Below are 13,614 nucleotides of genomic sequence, written 5' to 3' on the forward strand. Positions count from 1 at the left end.
CTCCAGGAGTAACCCCTGAACATCACGGTGTGGCACCCAAACAAAACAATAACAATGAAGATGAAGGGCCAGACTGATGTGGTAAGGATCTTAATGCGACACCATAAAAATTTTACAGCCAACTATCAGACAGATGCTTGACATTAAAACATACCCCCCCAGAGAAGCATTTAGAGGAGATACAGACACATCAAAATTATGACAGCACCCCATATGGTCCCCATCCTCCAAGCTTCGCCAGGAATGATCCCTGAACACAGGGCCAGGAGTAACCCCTGAGCAACACTGGGTATGGTCCCCCCAAAACAAGAAAGAACAAACAAGCCATGTCCCTGGCACCCCAAGCTAACCAACGAATAAGAAACTAAAAGTTTTACCGTGATGAATAGAAGCAAAAGAAGGCATGGGGTTCAGCACGGGAACAGGGGCTGAGAGAGGAGGCAGTGGGTGTGAAGTTCAACAGCCCAGATCCCTCTCTCCAAGAGCTCAAGACAGGAGGGAGATGAGTGTCCAAGAACAGATGACTGGTTAGAGAAACTTGGGGGGTAGGGGTGTGGGGGTAGGGGGCAGTTTCTGGGTGTGACTGCCTAGCTCCTGGAAAATGGGGGATCTGGGTGGAAGAGGCCCAATCCCGTTCAGAGCAGGCTTGGAGATCTCAGCCACGGGTCCCGCACACCTGGTTCCTCTGCCAGTTCCTTTATGTGTGAGGCTCGTCTAAGCATGTGGAGAGAGGCCTTGAGCATGACTGTGGCTGGGTTCTGGAGCTCTTTGCTGCCAGGGCTTTTCTCGGGGTGGGGAGGGAAACTCAACCCGCCCCCTCCGAGGGGCTCCGGTGAAGACAGCTAGGTGCGGGGTCAAGAGACTCCACCACTGGGATCATTGGTGGTGGAGAATGGGCACTGGTGGAAGGATGGGTACTCGATAACTGTATGACTGAAATGCAAGCACGAAAGTTTGTAAGTCTGTGACTGTACCTCATGGTGATTCACTAATGAAAAAATAAAGAAGGAGGAAGAAGGGCAGTAAGACCAGAGCCCCACCACCCCCAGGGAGGCTGAGGGTGGGGAAAGAGCAGATGCCCAACCCCCAGATGGGTCAGAGTCATCACCAGGAGCGTGACACCGGCAGGAGAAGGCCCCACAGAGCCACATCTAGAGGCGGTGGAAAGACCCCCTGAACACAGACAGGAGGAGGCGGTGGCTGAGGGGGAACCTGTTCCTGCTGGCTCCTATACCACAGGTGTGAGCCGCAGTCTCAAGGTCCAGCCAAGGCCAAGGACACCTCCGTTAACCGTGTGGGGCTCAGACTTCCAAACGAGAGCAAGGTGCCAGGGAATTTCAGTAGGCGGAGTGACCCCTGCCACACTCTCACCATTGCCACCAGAACGAACCATCATGCTCCCATTGCAGATTCCACCACAACAGGGGCAGGAGAAGAAAAAGGAGACGGTGAGTGGCCAGAAAAAGAACAGTGAACAGCTACAGGAAAGAGGTCATGGACAGGGAGTCAGTTAAATGCTGTTTTTAAGGAGGAGGAAAATAAAAATGAGGAAATACAGGGGAAATGACAGAAAAAAACAACAAGTGTAAGGACAAGAGACCCAGAAAAGAACAATAGTGGAATAAAGCCAATATAATACAAAGAAAGCTAATTTACACATGACTATATTACACGTAAACTGGAAGTAAAAACAAACTAAGGCACACATTTAACTGTTACAAACTAACATACAATTAAAAATAATTTTAGGGGTCAAGGAAAATGAACAAATTTAAACTGAGAAATGGAACTTCAATCTCAATTAAGTGCTACATCATTTGACATTGTATTTCTGGGAAACAAGATTGTGAAGGACAAAAATACTGCAGAGGAAGCATGGCTGGTGTGTCCCCTAACTGCTCTTGGTCAGCTTCCTCAGAGGGGTAGTGAGAATTTCCCATGTGCAAACCAGTTCCTTAAAGACTGCAAGACGGTAGTACTTGCAAAACCAGATCTGTGCATCAATGACTGAATCCATCCAACTTTCTTTGTAAAAAACTCGTTGACACACAAACAAATAGTGGACAATCACAAATCTGAAATTACTCGCTTTCAGAAACTACTGCAAGGATGACCTGGAAGCAGGATTTGCAGTGCGCACAGTCTGAAACCATGGTGCCACCGTCCCAAAGTGGGAACAGAAGCAGTGCTGGTGAGGAAGTGCAGGAACTGAAAATCATGACTGCATGGCCATCATGACCTATGGATGTCAACGTCGGGCTGGGATCGCCCCCTGACCGGGGAACTACTAAGACACTACAGACCCATGGGCCCCACACACCACGGGGCTGCATCAGTGAGATAACCTGCAGACGAGAGTGCATTTATACTCCAGTCCGCTGGCATCAGTCACTGTGATTTTAGATTGCACTTTTTCCTACCCCAAAACTTGCTAAGCGCCACCTTCATATCTCTATTTCTCAGACTGTAAATGACAGGGTTCAGGCTGGGAGGCAAGAGAGAGTATAGCACAGACATGAAGACATTCAACGTTGACGGTGACTCTGAAGCTGAACCTAAGTAGGCGATAAATCCTGAGAAGAGGAAGAGGGTGACCACTGTGAGGTGGGGCAGACAGGTGGAGAAGGCCTTAAACCTGCCCTGTGCGGAGGGGATCCTCAGGACAGTGGAGAAAATGTGGACATAGGAAACTACCATCAAAGCGAAACACACAAAAGCCAAACCACAGCTCCCAATGATGAAGGCGTACTCGAGAATCTGGTCCCCGGGACAGGCCAGCACCAGCAGCGACGGAATGTCACAGAAGAACTGGCGCACGATGTTGGGCCCGCAGAAGCGGACGGAGAACGTCCCTGCCACGTGCAGAGAGCCGTACACGCAGCCGCTGAACCACGACGCCGTCACCATCCGCACACAGGCGCCTCTGCTCATGATGGCCTCATAGTGCAGGGGGTGACAGATGGCGGCATAGCGGTCATAGGACATTGCAAGCAGGAGGGCGAACTCTGCCCCTGCAAAGCCAATCACCAGGAACACCTGAGCTGCACAGCCCGTGAAGGAAATGGAGCGGCTGTGGGCCACAGAGTTCAGGATGGACTTGGGGACAGTGGCAGAGATGTAGCAGATGTCGATCAAGGACAAGTTCCTCAGGAAGAAGTACATGGGCGCCTGGAGTCGCTGGTCCGTGGTGGTGAGGGTGACAATGAGCAGATTTCCCGTCAGGGCGGCCAGGTACATCAGAAGGAAGAGGCTGGCACAGAGAGTCTGCAGCCCCTGGTTGTCAGGGAGCCCCAGGAGCAGGAACTCCGTGACGGCCGTCATGTTGGCTGGTGGCTCAGGCATGCTGACTCTCAACCGTGCAGGTATAAGACAGTTGGCGTGGTGCCCAAGAACCATTCTCTCCTTGCCGGCCCTACTATTCATAAAGCATGCGACCATTCCCCGGGATGAATTGTAATTTCCTCAAAGGGTGCAAAGCTAAGCACATTAGCTTTATAAATAAATTATAAATTAGCTTTACAAATAAAGCTAAGCAGCTTGTTCTATGACAGCCTTGAGTTTATGCAGAAATCCCACTAAATCCCACCTTGTCTGTCCATAAGTGAAAGATTTCTCTGTCTTTCACAGACTAGCACCAGAGGAGCAGGGGGTGTGGATAAAGGAAGCAGCATGAAATCATGGTTAGAAATCTGCTTTGGTTGGCTGTGAAATGTATTTTCAATACGCTGGACGCGTCTGCAAGAGTAACTGGGAAACCAGCTTTCCCCCTTCCTTTTCTAGCCCCTTGCGGTGTAGCCCAGTGGGGAAGGGGGCATGGCAGGAATCTAAGGTTTCTCTTGGCAGCTGTCTGGGACAAGGTAGAACTGCACCAGTGATTCGTGGCCGTTGACTCCAGGAAACTGTAACTTAGACGCCGTTACGTGGAGAGCTCAAAGCAAGCCAGCCTCCTGTGACTACTGCAGAAAAGCCAGCAGAACCCTGGAAGTTTCCACACATCCACACATCCTGGTCTCACAGGAAACAGCTTGTCCATCAATATTTTCCTTCTTCAGGGCCTCAGGCCTGTGCACACACTGGCCAGTGTGGTGCATGTGAACACTCTAACTGAGGGGAACGGTGACTTTTCTGGGAAGCAGCTGCACCGAGTCTCCTACTCAGCATCTCCAGGGAGCGGAGCGCTGCTGTGCCCATGCCCCTTCTCACTGTGCCCTGCCCTTACCCCTCTCACCAGCAGCTCTCCAGTCTTTCAGATCCCCTGGTTTCCTGGTGAGTGCAGCACGGTGCCCTTTAGGAGGGTGGAGAGTGGAGGTCCACACCCTCCCCAGCGGGGGCTGGGGGTCCCTTCCCTCCTAGAAATGCACTTTCCCCACTGGATTCTCAGGGACACTCGGGGCCCTCTGGCTCACCTGGAAGTACCTGGCTGCTCTGGAAGGCTGGCCCTGCAGGATGCATGCGCCCACCTCATTGCTGCCCGGGCCATTGCTGCTCCAGGGCCACGGGCTGCAGGAGGCTTAACTGGCCTCACACCTTCTGGGACACACAGACTGGGAGCTAATTAGCAGGTTCCCAGGAGCTCTGCTGCAGAAAGGTGTCAGCCCCTGAAGGGACCCTCCTTCTGCCCAGTGGGCGGCTGGCCCCGAGGCCCAGCAGCAGCAGGGACACAGCAGATAGCTTGCCTCACTCTTGCAAGGGAACGAAGGGTGGACATGCTGCTGCCCTTCAGTCTGTGTCCACCCCTCCTGTCAGGACAGTGGGCCACTTCCTATGCCACTGTGCACATTAGGGGCAAGTGTCGAACCTTCCACGGCCTTCCTGCTTTGTGTTCCAGGGGCTGCTGGGAGAAACGGGCATGTGTCCCCAAGACCTGCTGTAGAACGCCCCTGGTCTACAAAGCAGCACAGAGACGCTAAGTCACTGCTTGCTCTGCCGGGCTGCTCGTCCTTCACGCGTTTCCCAGAAACCCATTCGGCAGCTGCTGGGGATGCCCAGTCTTCCATTTCTAATGCATGTATATTTCTGAATGTGAATAAAAATATTTTAAAATTTCAACGTGAAAAGTCAGCTGTGAATAATACCGTACAAACATTTTACAGATGTGTGCTTTCTTTTGAAACAGTTTTGAGCAATTTCATAGGTTAAGTCACTTTTAGACTGACGTGTGCCAAAGAGCCCGAGGCCTGTGCCCTTTTGCATTCGTCCTCCCTGCCAGCACTGCACGCCCGTCTGCAAGGAATGCCTCTTCCACGGGCTTTCGCTTAGTCTGGAACTGAAACACTCTGCTTGTGCAGTCTGCAGCTGCCTACTCGGAGACGTGAGGGTCAGCAGCACACAGAAGTGAAGTTGCCCACTGCGACCCTCCACACCAGCACTGCACAGTCCGAGTTCAGGATGAAACTCTCAGCACCACGGACACTGGCATCACTACACCCAGAGGACAGAGTCACGGGCATGGACACGTGGCAGATCCACCTGGAATGAGCTGCACACGAGACGAAGCTCAGAGGCAGTGGACGTGTGGGCTGCTCCCAGAGTAGACGCTTTGCTGAGGGGTGGCCCCTCTCAGGGACCTGAAAACTCCCTCATTCGATCTTGGTACCAGCAGCTGCTGGGTGCAGGGGTGGGGGCCAGTGTGACTTTGATAAAAAATGATTTAAAGTGCCCCTCAGAAGAAGCCTGAAAACGACGAGTCATGAAAAACTACTCAGTCCTTGTCCCACTAAGCGGGAAGCTGGCCGTGTGGGGGACAGACAGAACATTCTACTCCCCACAGACGCGACGTCTGACTGGCCTGGAGGGCAGCGAGCCGGCACTATGGGGAACTGAGTCTGTCCGTGCACACTGCCGCCCCTGACCCAGCCAGGCCCAATGAGGCGCCTGTCGACACGCACCCACTGTATGTGAGACACCCCCACCCCCGACTGCACATGCCCAGCTGTATACACCTGATCATCAGATCCGACTCACATACCACAAACTATACACATACTCGACTGTACTGCGCAGGGTGGGGCTGCCCCCAGGCCACTCCCTCTGGTCTCAGCCGGGAGCTGCCACACCACTGCTGATGCACCCACGTGAGAGAAGCAGCTGGCCACTGTTTCCAGGGTCAGGATGAATGGTACGTGCCCATGGCATGTAGCCGATGAACAGTATGTGTCCCTGGCGTGTGGCTCTGTGCCAGCCCTGGGTTCCCGAGGTGCTTATGTGCGGGTGGTGACGGCATGTTGGTTCAGCGGCTGCGTGTACGGCTCTCTGCACATGGCAGGGATGTTCTCCGTCTGCTCTTGTGGGCCCAGCATCGTGCAATAGTTCTTCCGCGACATTCCCTTGCTGCTGGTGCTGGCCTGTGCCGGGACCAGATTCTCGAGTACGCCTTTATCATCGGGAGCTGTGGTTTGGCTTTTGTGTCTCGCTTTGATGGTAGTTTCCTATGTCCACGTTTTCTCCACTGTCCCGAGGATCCCCTCTGCACAGGGCAGGCTTAAGGCCTTTCGCTCCTGTCCACCCCACCTCACAGTGGCCACCTTCTTGCTCTTTTCCGGGATCATCACATACTTAGTGCCAAATGTGATCTCCTCATTATCCCTGAAGGGAATGGTATCCTTACTCCATACAATGTGCTTCCTCTGACCCTGAACCCTCATCTACAGCCCGGGAAGCTGGGGTATACAGAGGGCCGTGGGCAAGGTCCTGGCTTGGTCCAGACATATTTTTCATTTTAACGTGTAAAATGAAAGAAATAGGGTGATGACTGTGGACTGTCATTTCTAAGGGGACGCCTCTGTTCCAGCAATGCTCCCGTGCCTTGTTGAACTTGTGGGCACCTGGGGCATAGTGGAAGGGCTTCTCCCCAGTCTGGTTTCACCCTTCTACATTCTCTGGGAGAAAGGGACATTTGCTGGCACCTTCGGCTCCCTCCTGGCTTCCTGTCATGCTGAGGAGCAGGTACTCCGCAGGCTAGAACAGGCTGCAAGATCCTGCTTCTGGCTTCTGGGGATTCCATTACGTCCTGACCATCCCCAGATGCTGGGGAAGGGAGTGTCTGAACAGCACCTGAGGAGGAAGCCTTTTTTAAAAAAATTTTTAAAATTTTATTGAATCACCATGAGATAGTTACAAGCTTCCATGTTTGGGTTACAATCACACAATGATCAAACACCCATCCCTCCACCAGTGCACATTCCCCACCACCAATATTCCAATATACACCCCCTTCCCACCCTTTCCCTGCCTCTATGGCAGACAATATTCCCCATATTCTCTCTCTACTTTTGGGCATTATCGATCGAAACACAGACACTGAGAGGTCATCATGTTTGGTCCATTATCTACTTTTGGCATGCATCTCCCATCCCAACTGGTTCCTCCAGCCATCATTTTCTTAGTGATCCCTTCTCTATTCCAGCTGCCTTCTCCCCTCTGCTCACAAAGCAGTCTTCCAGCTATGGGGCAATCCCCCCGGCCCTTGTATCTACCGTCCTTGGGTGTTAGCCTCATGTGATGCTACCCTACACTCCACAAATGAGAGCAGTCCCTCTATATCTGTCCCTCTCTTTCTGACTCATTTCACTTAGCATGATACTCTCCATATTTATCCATTTATAAGCAAATTTCATGACTTCATCTCTCCTAACAGCTGCATCGTATTCCATTGTGTAGATGTACCAAAGTTTTTTTTCCCCCCACAGGCTTATGGATTTTTATTTTTATTTATTTTCTATTTTTTTACTAATTTTTACTAATTTATTTATTTTTAATTAGTGAATCACCATGAGGGTAGAGTTACAGATTTATACATTTTTGTGCTCATGTTTCCCCCATACAAAGTTTGAGAACCCATCCCTTCACCAGTGCCCATTCTCCACCACTGGTAAACCCAACATCCCTTCTACCCTCCCCAATCCCATCTCCCCCCACCCCACCCTGCCACTGTGGCAGGGCATTTCCTTTTGTTCTCTCTCTCTAATTAGGTGTTGTGGTTCGCAACAGAGGTGTTGAGTGGCCACTGTGTTCAGTCTTTAGTCTACATTCAGCCCGCATCACCCTTCCCCCGCATGGCCTCTGACCGCATTATACTTGGTGATCCCTTCTCTGAGTTGCCCTCTCCCCAGAATGTGAGGCCAGCTTCCAAGCCATGGAGTCAACGTCCGTACCAAAGTTTCTTTAACTAGTTATCTGTTTTAGGGCACTTGGGTTGTTTCCAGATTCTGGCTATTGTGAACAGTGCTGCAATGAATATACAGGTACAGATGTCATTTCTACTGTGCTCTTTTGCATCCTTGGGATATATTCCCAGAAGTGGTGATGTGGGGTCATATGGAAGCTCAATTTCTAGTTTTTGAAGGACTGTCCATATTGTTTTCCAGAAAGGCTGGACCAGTGGGCATTCCCACCAACAGTGAAGGAGCGTCTCTTTTTCCCCACATCCATGCCAGCACTGGTTGCTTTTGTTCTTTTGAAAGTGTGCCAGTCTCTGTGGTGAGAGATGATATCTCATTGTTGCTTTGATTTGCATCTCCCTGATGAATAGTGATGTGGAGCATTTTTTCATGTGCTTTTTGGCCATTTATATTTTTTTTTGAGGAAACTTCTGTTCATTTCTTCTCCCCATTTTTTGATGGGTTTAGAGGTTTTTTTCTTATACAATTCTACAAGTGTCTTGTATATCCTGGATATTAATCCCTTATGAGATGGGTATTGGGTAAATATTCTTTCCCATTCTGTGGGCTCTTTCTGTATTTTGGTCACTGTTTCTTTTGAAGTACAGAAGCTTCTTAGCTTGATGTAGTCCCATTTGTTTATGTTTGCTTCCACTTGCATGGCCAGTGCTGTTTCGTCCTTAAAGATGCTTTTAGCTTCAATGTCATGGAGAGTTCTGCCTACATTTTCTTCTATGAACCTTATAGATTCATGTCTGATATTGAGGTCTTTGATCTGCTTTGATCTGACTTTTGTGCCTGGCATTGGACAGAGGTCAGACTTCATTATTTTGCAGGTAGCTATCCAGTTTTCCCAGCCCCACTTGTTGAAGAGGCTTTCCTTGTTCCACTTTGCATTTCTTGCTCCTTTGTCAAAGATTAACTGGCCATATATTTGGGGGTCTGTGACAGAATATTCAACTCTGTTCTATTGGTCTGCAGATCTGTTTTTATCCCAATACCATGCTGTTTTAATAACTACTGATTTGTAGTAGAGTTTGAAGTTGGGGAAGGTGATGCCACCCATCTTCTTTTTCCCAAGGATTGCTTTAGCTATTCGTGGGGGTTTATTGTTCCATATAAATTTCAGGAGTGTTTTTTGTCTATTTCTTTAAAAAATATCATGGGTATCCTGATAGGGACTGCATTAAATTTGTATAGTACTTTGGGCAGTATTGCCATTTTGATAATGTTAATTCTCCCTATCCATGAGCAGGGAATATGTTCCCACTTCCTAGTGTCCTCCTTTATTTCTTGAAGTAGTGTTTTGTAATTTTCCTTGTATAGGTCCTTCACCTCTTTGGTTAAGCCGATTCCAAGGTACTTGATTTTCTGAGTTACTATTGTGAATGGGATTGTTTTTTTTAACATCTCTTTCTTCTCTTTCATTATTTATATATAAGAAAGCCATGGACTTTTGGGTGTTGATTTTGTAGCCTGCCACTTTACTATATTGACTTATTCTTTCTAGGAGCCTTTCTGTAGAGTCTTTAGAGTTTTCCAAGTATAGTATTATATCATCTGCAAATAATGATAACTTGATCTCTTCCTTTCCTATCTGTATGCCCTTGATATCGATATCTTTTTCTTGTCTAACTGCTATGGCCAGGACTTCCAGTACTACATTGAATAGTAGTGGCGAAAGTGGGCAACCTTGCCTTGTGCCCGATCTTAGAGGGAAGGCTTTCAGTTTTTCCCCATTGAGAATAATACTTGCAGTGGGCTTTTGGTAGATGGCTTTGACTATATTGAGGAAAGTTCCATCGATGCCCATTCTGCTGAGAGTTTTCATCATAAACAGGTGCTGAATCTTGTCAAATGCATCTCTGCACCTATTTATATGATCATATGGTTTTTATTATTTCTTTTATTAATATGATGAATTATGTTGACTTGCGAATGTTAGATCATCCTTGCATCACTGGGATGAATCCTACTTGGTCATGGTGTATGATCTTTTTGATGAATCGTTGGATTCTATTTGCTAATATTTTGTTGAGGATCTTTGCGTCTGTGTTCATCAGGGATATCGGTCTGTAATTCTCTTTCTTTGTGGCATCTTTGTCTGTTTTTGGAATCAGGGTGATATTCACTTCATAGAAACTGTTTGGAAGTGTTTTTGATACTTCAATTTCCTGGAAAAGCTTAAAGAAGATTGGGAAGAAGTCCTCTTTAAAGCTTTGGAAGAATTCACTAGTAAATCCATCTGGGCCAGGACTTTCATGCTTGGGGAGACTTTTTATTACCATTTCAATTTCCTTGATGGTGATAGGTCTGTTCAGGTATTCCAGGTCTTCTTGGTTCAGCCTTGGGAGGCTATAGGAGTCTAGGAATTTATCCATTTCCTCGAGGTTTTCATGTTTTGTGGCATAAGGATTCTCAAAGTAATCTCTGAGGATCCTTTGAATTTCTGCAGTTTCTGTTGTAATGTCCCCCTTTTCATTTCTAATTCAGTTTATTAGGGTTTTCTCTCTCCCTTTTTTGGTGAGTCTTGCTAGAGGTTTATAAATCTTGTTTATTTTCTCAAAGAACCAGCTCTTTGTTTCATTGATCTTTCGGATTGTTTTTTCGGTTTCCATCTCATTAATTTCTTCTCTGAGTTTTATTATTTCCTTCCTCCTGTTAGCACTGGGTTCCTTTTGTTGGTCATTCTCCAAGCTCTTAAGCTGTGAGGTTAGGTTACTTACATGGGCTCGCTCCTCCTTCCTGAGGAATGCTTGTAGAGCTATGAGCTTTCCTCTTAACACAGCTCTTGCTGTGCCCCATAGGTTTTGGTAACTCGTGTCCTTATTGTCATTCATTTCCAGGAATCTTTTGATTTCCTCTTTGATTTCCTTTCTAAGCCACTCATTGTCCAATAGTGAGCTGTTTAATTTCCAGGTATTTGATTTCATTTTAATGTTTGTGTGTGATTTATTTCTAATTTCAGCATATCGTGGTCTGAGAAAATCGTTGATACAACCTCTATCTTCTTCATTTTATGGAGGTATGTTTTGTGGCTCTGCATGTGGTCTATCTTGGAGAATGTTCCATGCACACTTGAGAAGAATGTACATTCAGCTTTTTTAGGATGAAGTGTCCTGTATATAAATCCTTTTCTTCCACTTCTTCCCTCAGATGCTGTATGTCCTTGCTAAGCTTGAGTCTGGTTGATCTACCAAGAGGTGATAAAGTGGTGTTGAAGTCTCCCACTAGTATTGTGTTGCTATCAATGTCTTTCTACAAGTCTATGAGTATTTGTTTTAAGTACTTTGCTGGTCCCTCATTAGGTGCATATATATTTAGTATTGTTAGTTCTTCCTGTTGTACAGATCCCTTTATCAATAAGAAATGACCTTCACTGTCTCTTGTGACCTTCTTCAGTCTGAAATCAATGTGGTCTGATACTAAGATGGCTACACCAGCTTTTTTATGGGAGTTGTTCGCCTGTAGGATTGTTTTCCAGCCTTTGACTTTGAGCCTGTGTTTGCTCTGATTGTTGAGATGTGTTTCTTGCAGGCAGCAGAATGTTGGGTTCAATTTTCTAATCCATCCTGCCACTCTGTGTCTTTTAATTGGTGCGTTTAACTCATTGACATTGAGAGAGATTATTGTTATGGGGTTTTGTCCCATTTTTCTGCTGAAGTTTGGTGTATTTGAGGGTCCTGTCTTGTCTTAGAGTAGCCCATTCAGTTGTTCTTGCAACCATGGTTTTGAGTTTATGAAGTTTCTGAGCTGTTGTTTACCTGTGAAACTGTGTGTTTTTCCTTCTGTTATGAATAAGAGTCTAGCTAGGTACAGTATTTTTAGTGAGGCATTTATTTCATTGAGTTTTTTCACTATATCCCACCACTGTTTTTGGGCCGTGAGGGTTTCATCAGACAAGTCGCCTGTGAATCTTAAGGATGCTCCTTTATAGGCAATTTCTTTGATCTTGCTGCTTTCAGGATTTTGTCTCTATCTAAGGTTTTGGTCATTTTGATCAGGATGTGTATTGGTGTATTTTTATTTGGATTTCTTCTAGCTGGTACCCTTTGGGCCTCTGAGGAGGAAGTTTTGATCCAAATAAAGTCCAGCCTGAGGTGATTCTGAGCACCTCGTCCCTGTCGCCACCTTCTCCTGTCCTCTTTCTTCCTGTGTCCACTGAGAGACTTGCACTTTCTTTCGTGAGTTTTTGGTTCTTTTTGGGGCCTGCCCACACTTCCAGGCTGCTGCTGTCTCTTCTCCTCCCTTCCAACGAGAGGGCCCATGGGCAGTGGGGCTCCCATCCAGCCCGAGTACTCACAAGCAACCAACAATGCTCAGATGGGGGTGTGCAGTGCTCATGGCAGTCGTGGGACTGTAATGCAGGGTGCCACTGCACACAGGGACGTGTGAGAGCAAGTGCTCATGACCAAACGGTCTTGGGGCCAGAACCTGGGAGGCCGCTGGGGCTGGGAGGGGAGGTGCTCACTCCACCCTGTCAGCACAAGGCTCTGTCTGTGAAGCTCCCCAGAGGGAGCCGGCATGCAGGGGAAGCTGTGTCCATGCTCTGTGTGCCCCCAGCCCTCACACCCAGAGGACATGAAGTGGGGCCCTGGGGACATGCATGAAAGGCCTGACTCTCGTCCCTTCTGATATTTGGTGGTTGCACTCCGATGAGGGAGTCTTGGCAGTGGCTCTTAGCCATGGCTGGTGTCTGGGAACTCACTGTGGGCAGCACAGAGAACTGAGGGACAGCTGTGTCCACTCTGCATGCACCATGTGTCTCCTGAGGGGGCTCAGGCAACATTGGAAGAGGAACATCTCCTGTAGCTACCCCATGACACTCTCGCCTGTGCTTTTGCTCATCCCAGAACAGAGATGTCTGCTGGTGTCTAAACTAGATATCTGTGGGTGTCTAAAGTTTCCTCAGCTCTTCATGACTCTCACACTCAAGGCTCACTGTGAGGGTGTGCAGAAGTTCCTGCACTCTCTGGTCTTTCCTCATCGGTGTGGGATTTCTCGGCAGGGTGCGTCTGCTTCATTGCGCTCACATTCAAGTGTGTCCCTTTCACCCAGACTTCTCTCCAGGGCAGAGGTCTCATCCCACAGTCCAGTCAGAGCTGGTCAACGAGTGCATGTCCTGTTGTTACAGGGAGGAGCTGGGGTGGGGGAGGGAACAGCGAGTCCTTCAGGTCCCCAGACAGATGGCTGCACCATTCCAGAGGGTCTCACATAACTGCAGACCAAGGAGATAGGCCAGGATGCATGAGGCCGGCCCAGGATTCTGAGAGTGGGGACTTGAAATACAGAGCTTCCGAGGCACACAGAGACAAGACAAAACCCTGCTCTACCTGCCCCCAAACACGCACAGCAGAGGGCTAGATGTCTCACTGGTGCCGTGCACACTTTTCCTGTGTTTCTGCAGAGTTCTAAGATTCCCATCTCTTTCCCATGCCTCTCCCCCCGGCCCCAC

The 13,614-nt window shown here is 48.3% G+C and overlaps 1 protein-coding gene across 1 annotated transcript; it reads right to left on the reverse strand.

Annotated features, from left to right (window-relative positions):
* Positions 1 to 2,388: 2,388 nt before the first annotated feature.
* On the reverse strand, positions 2,389 to 3,348 carry LOC101541974 (olfactory receptor 14A16-like). Its single transcript, XM_004611604.2, has one exon. It carries the CDS (start codon positions 3,340 to 3,342, stop codon positions 2,389 to 2,391), a length of 954 nt encoding a protein of 317 aa, XP_004611661.2. The 5' UTR covers positions 3,343 to 3,348.
* Positions 3,349 to 13,614: the final 10,266 nt, after the last annotated feature.

Source organism: Sorex araneus, chromosome 2 (genome assembly GCF_027595985.1).
Source record: "Sorex araneus isolate mSorAra2 chromosome 2, mSorAra2.pri, whole genome shotgun sequence".
Taxonomy (NCBI): domain Eukaryota; kingdom Metazoa; phylum Chordata; class Mammalia; order Eulipotyphla; family Soricidae; genus Sorex; species Sorex araneus.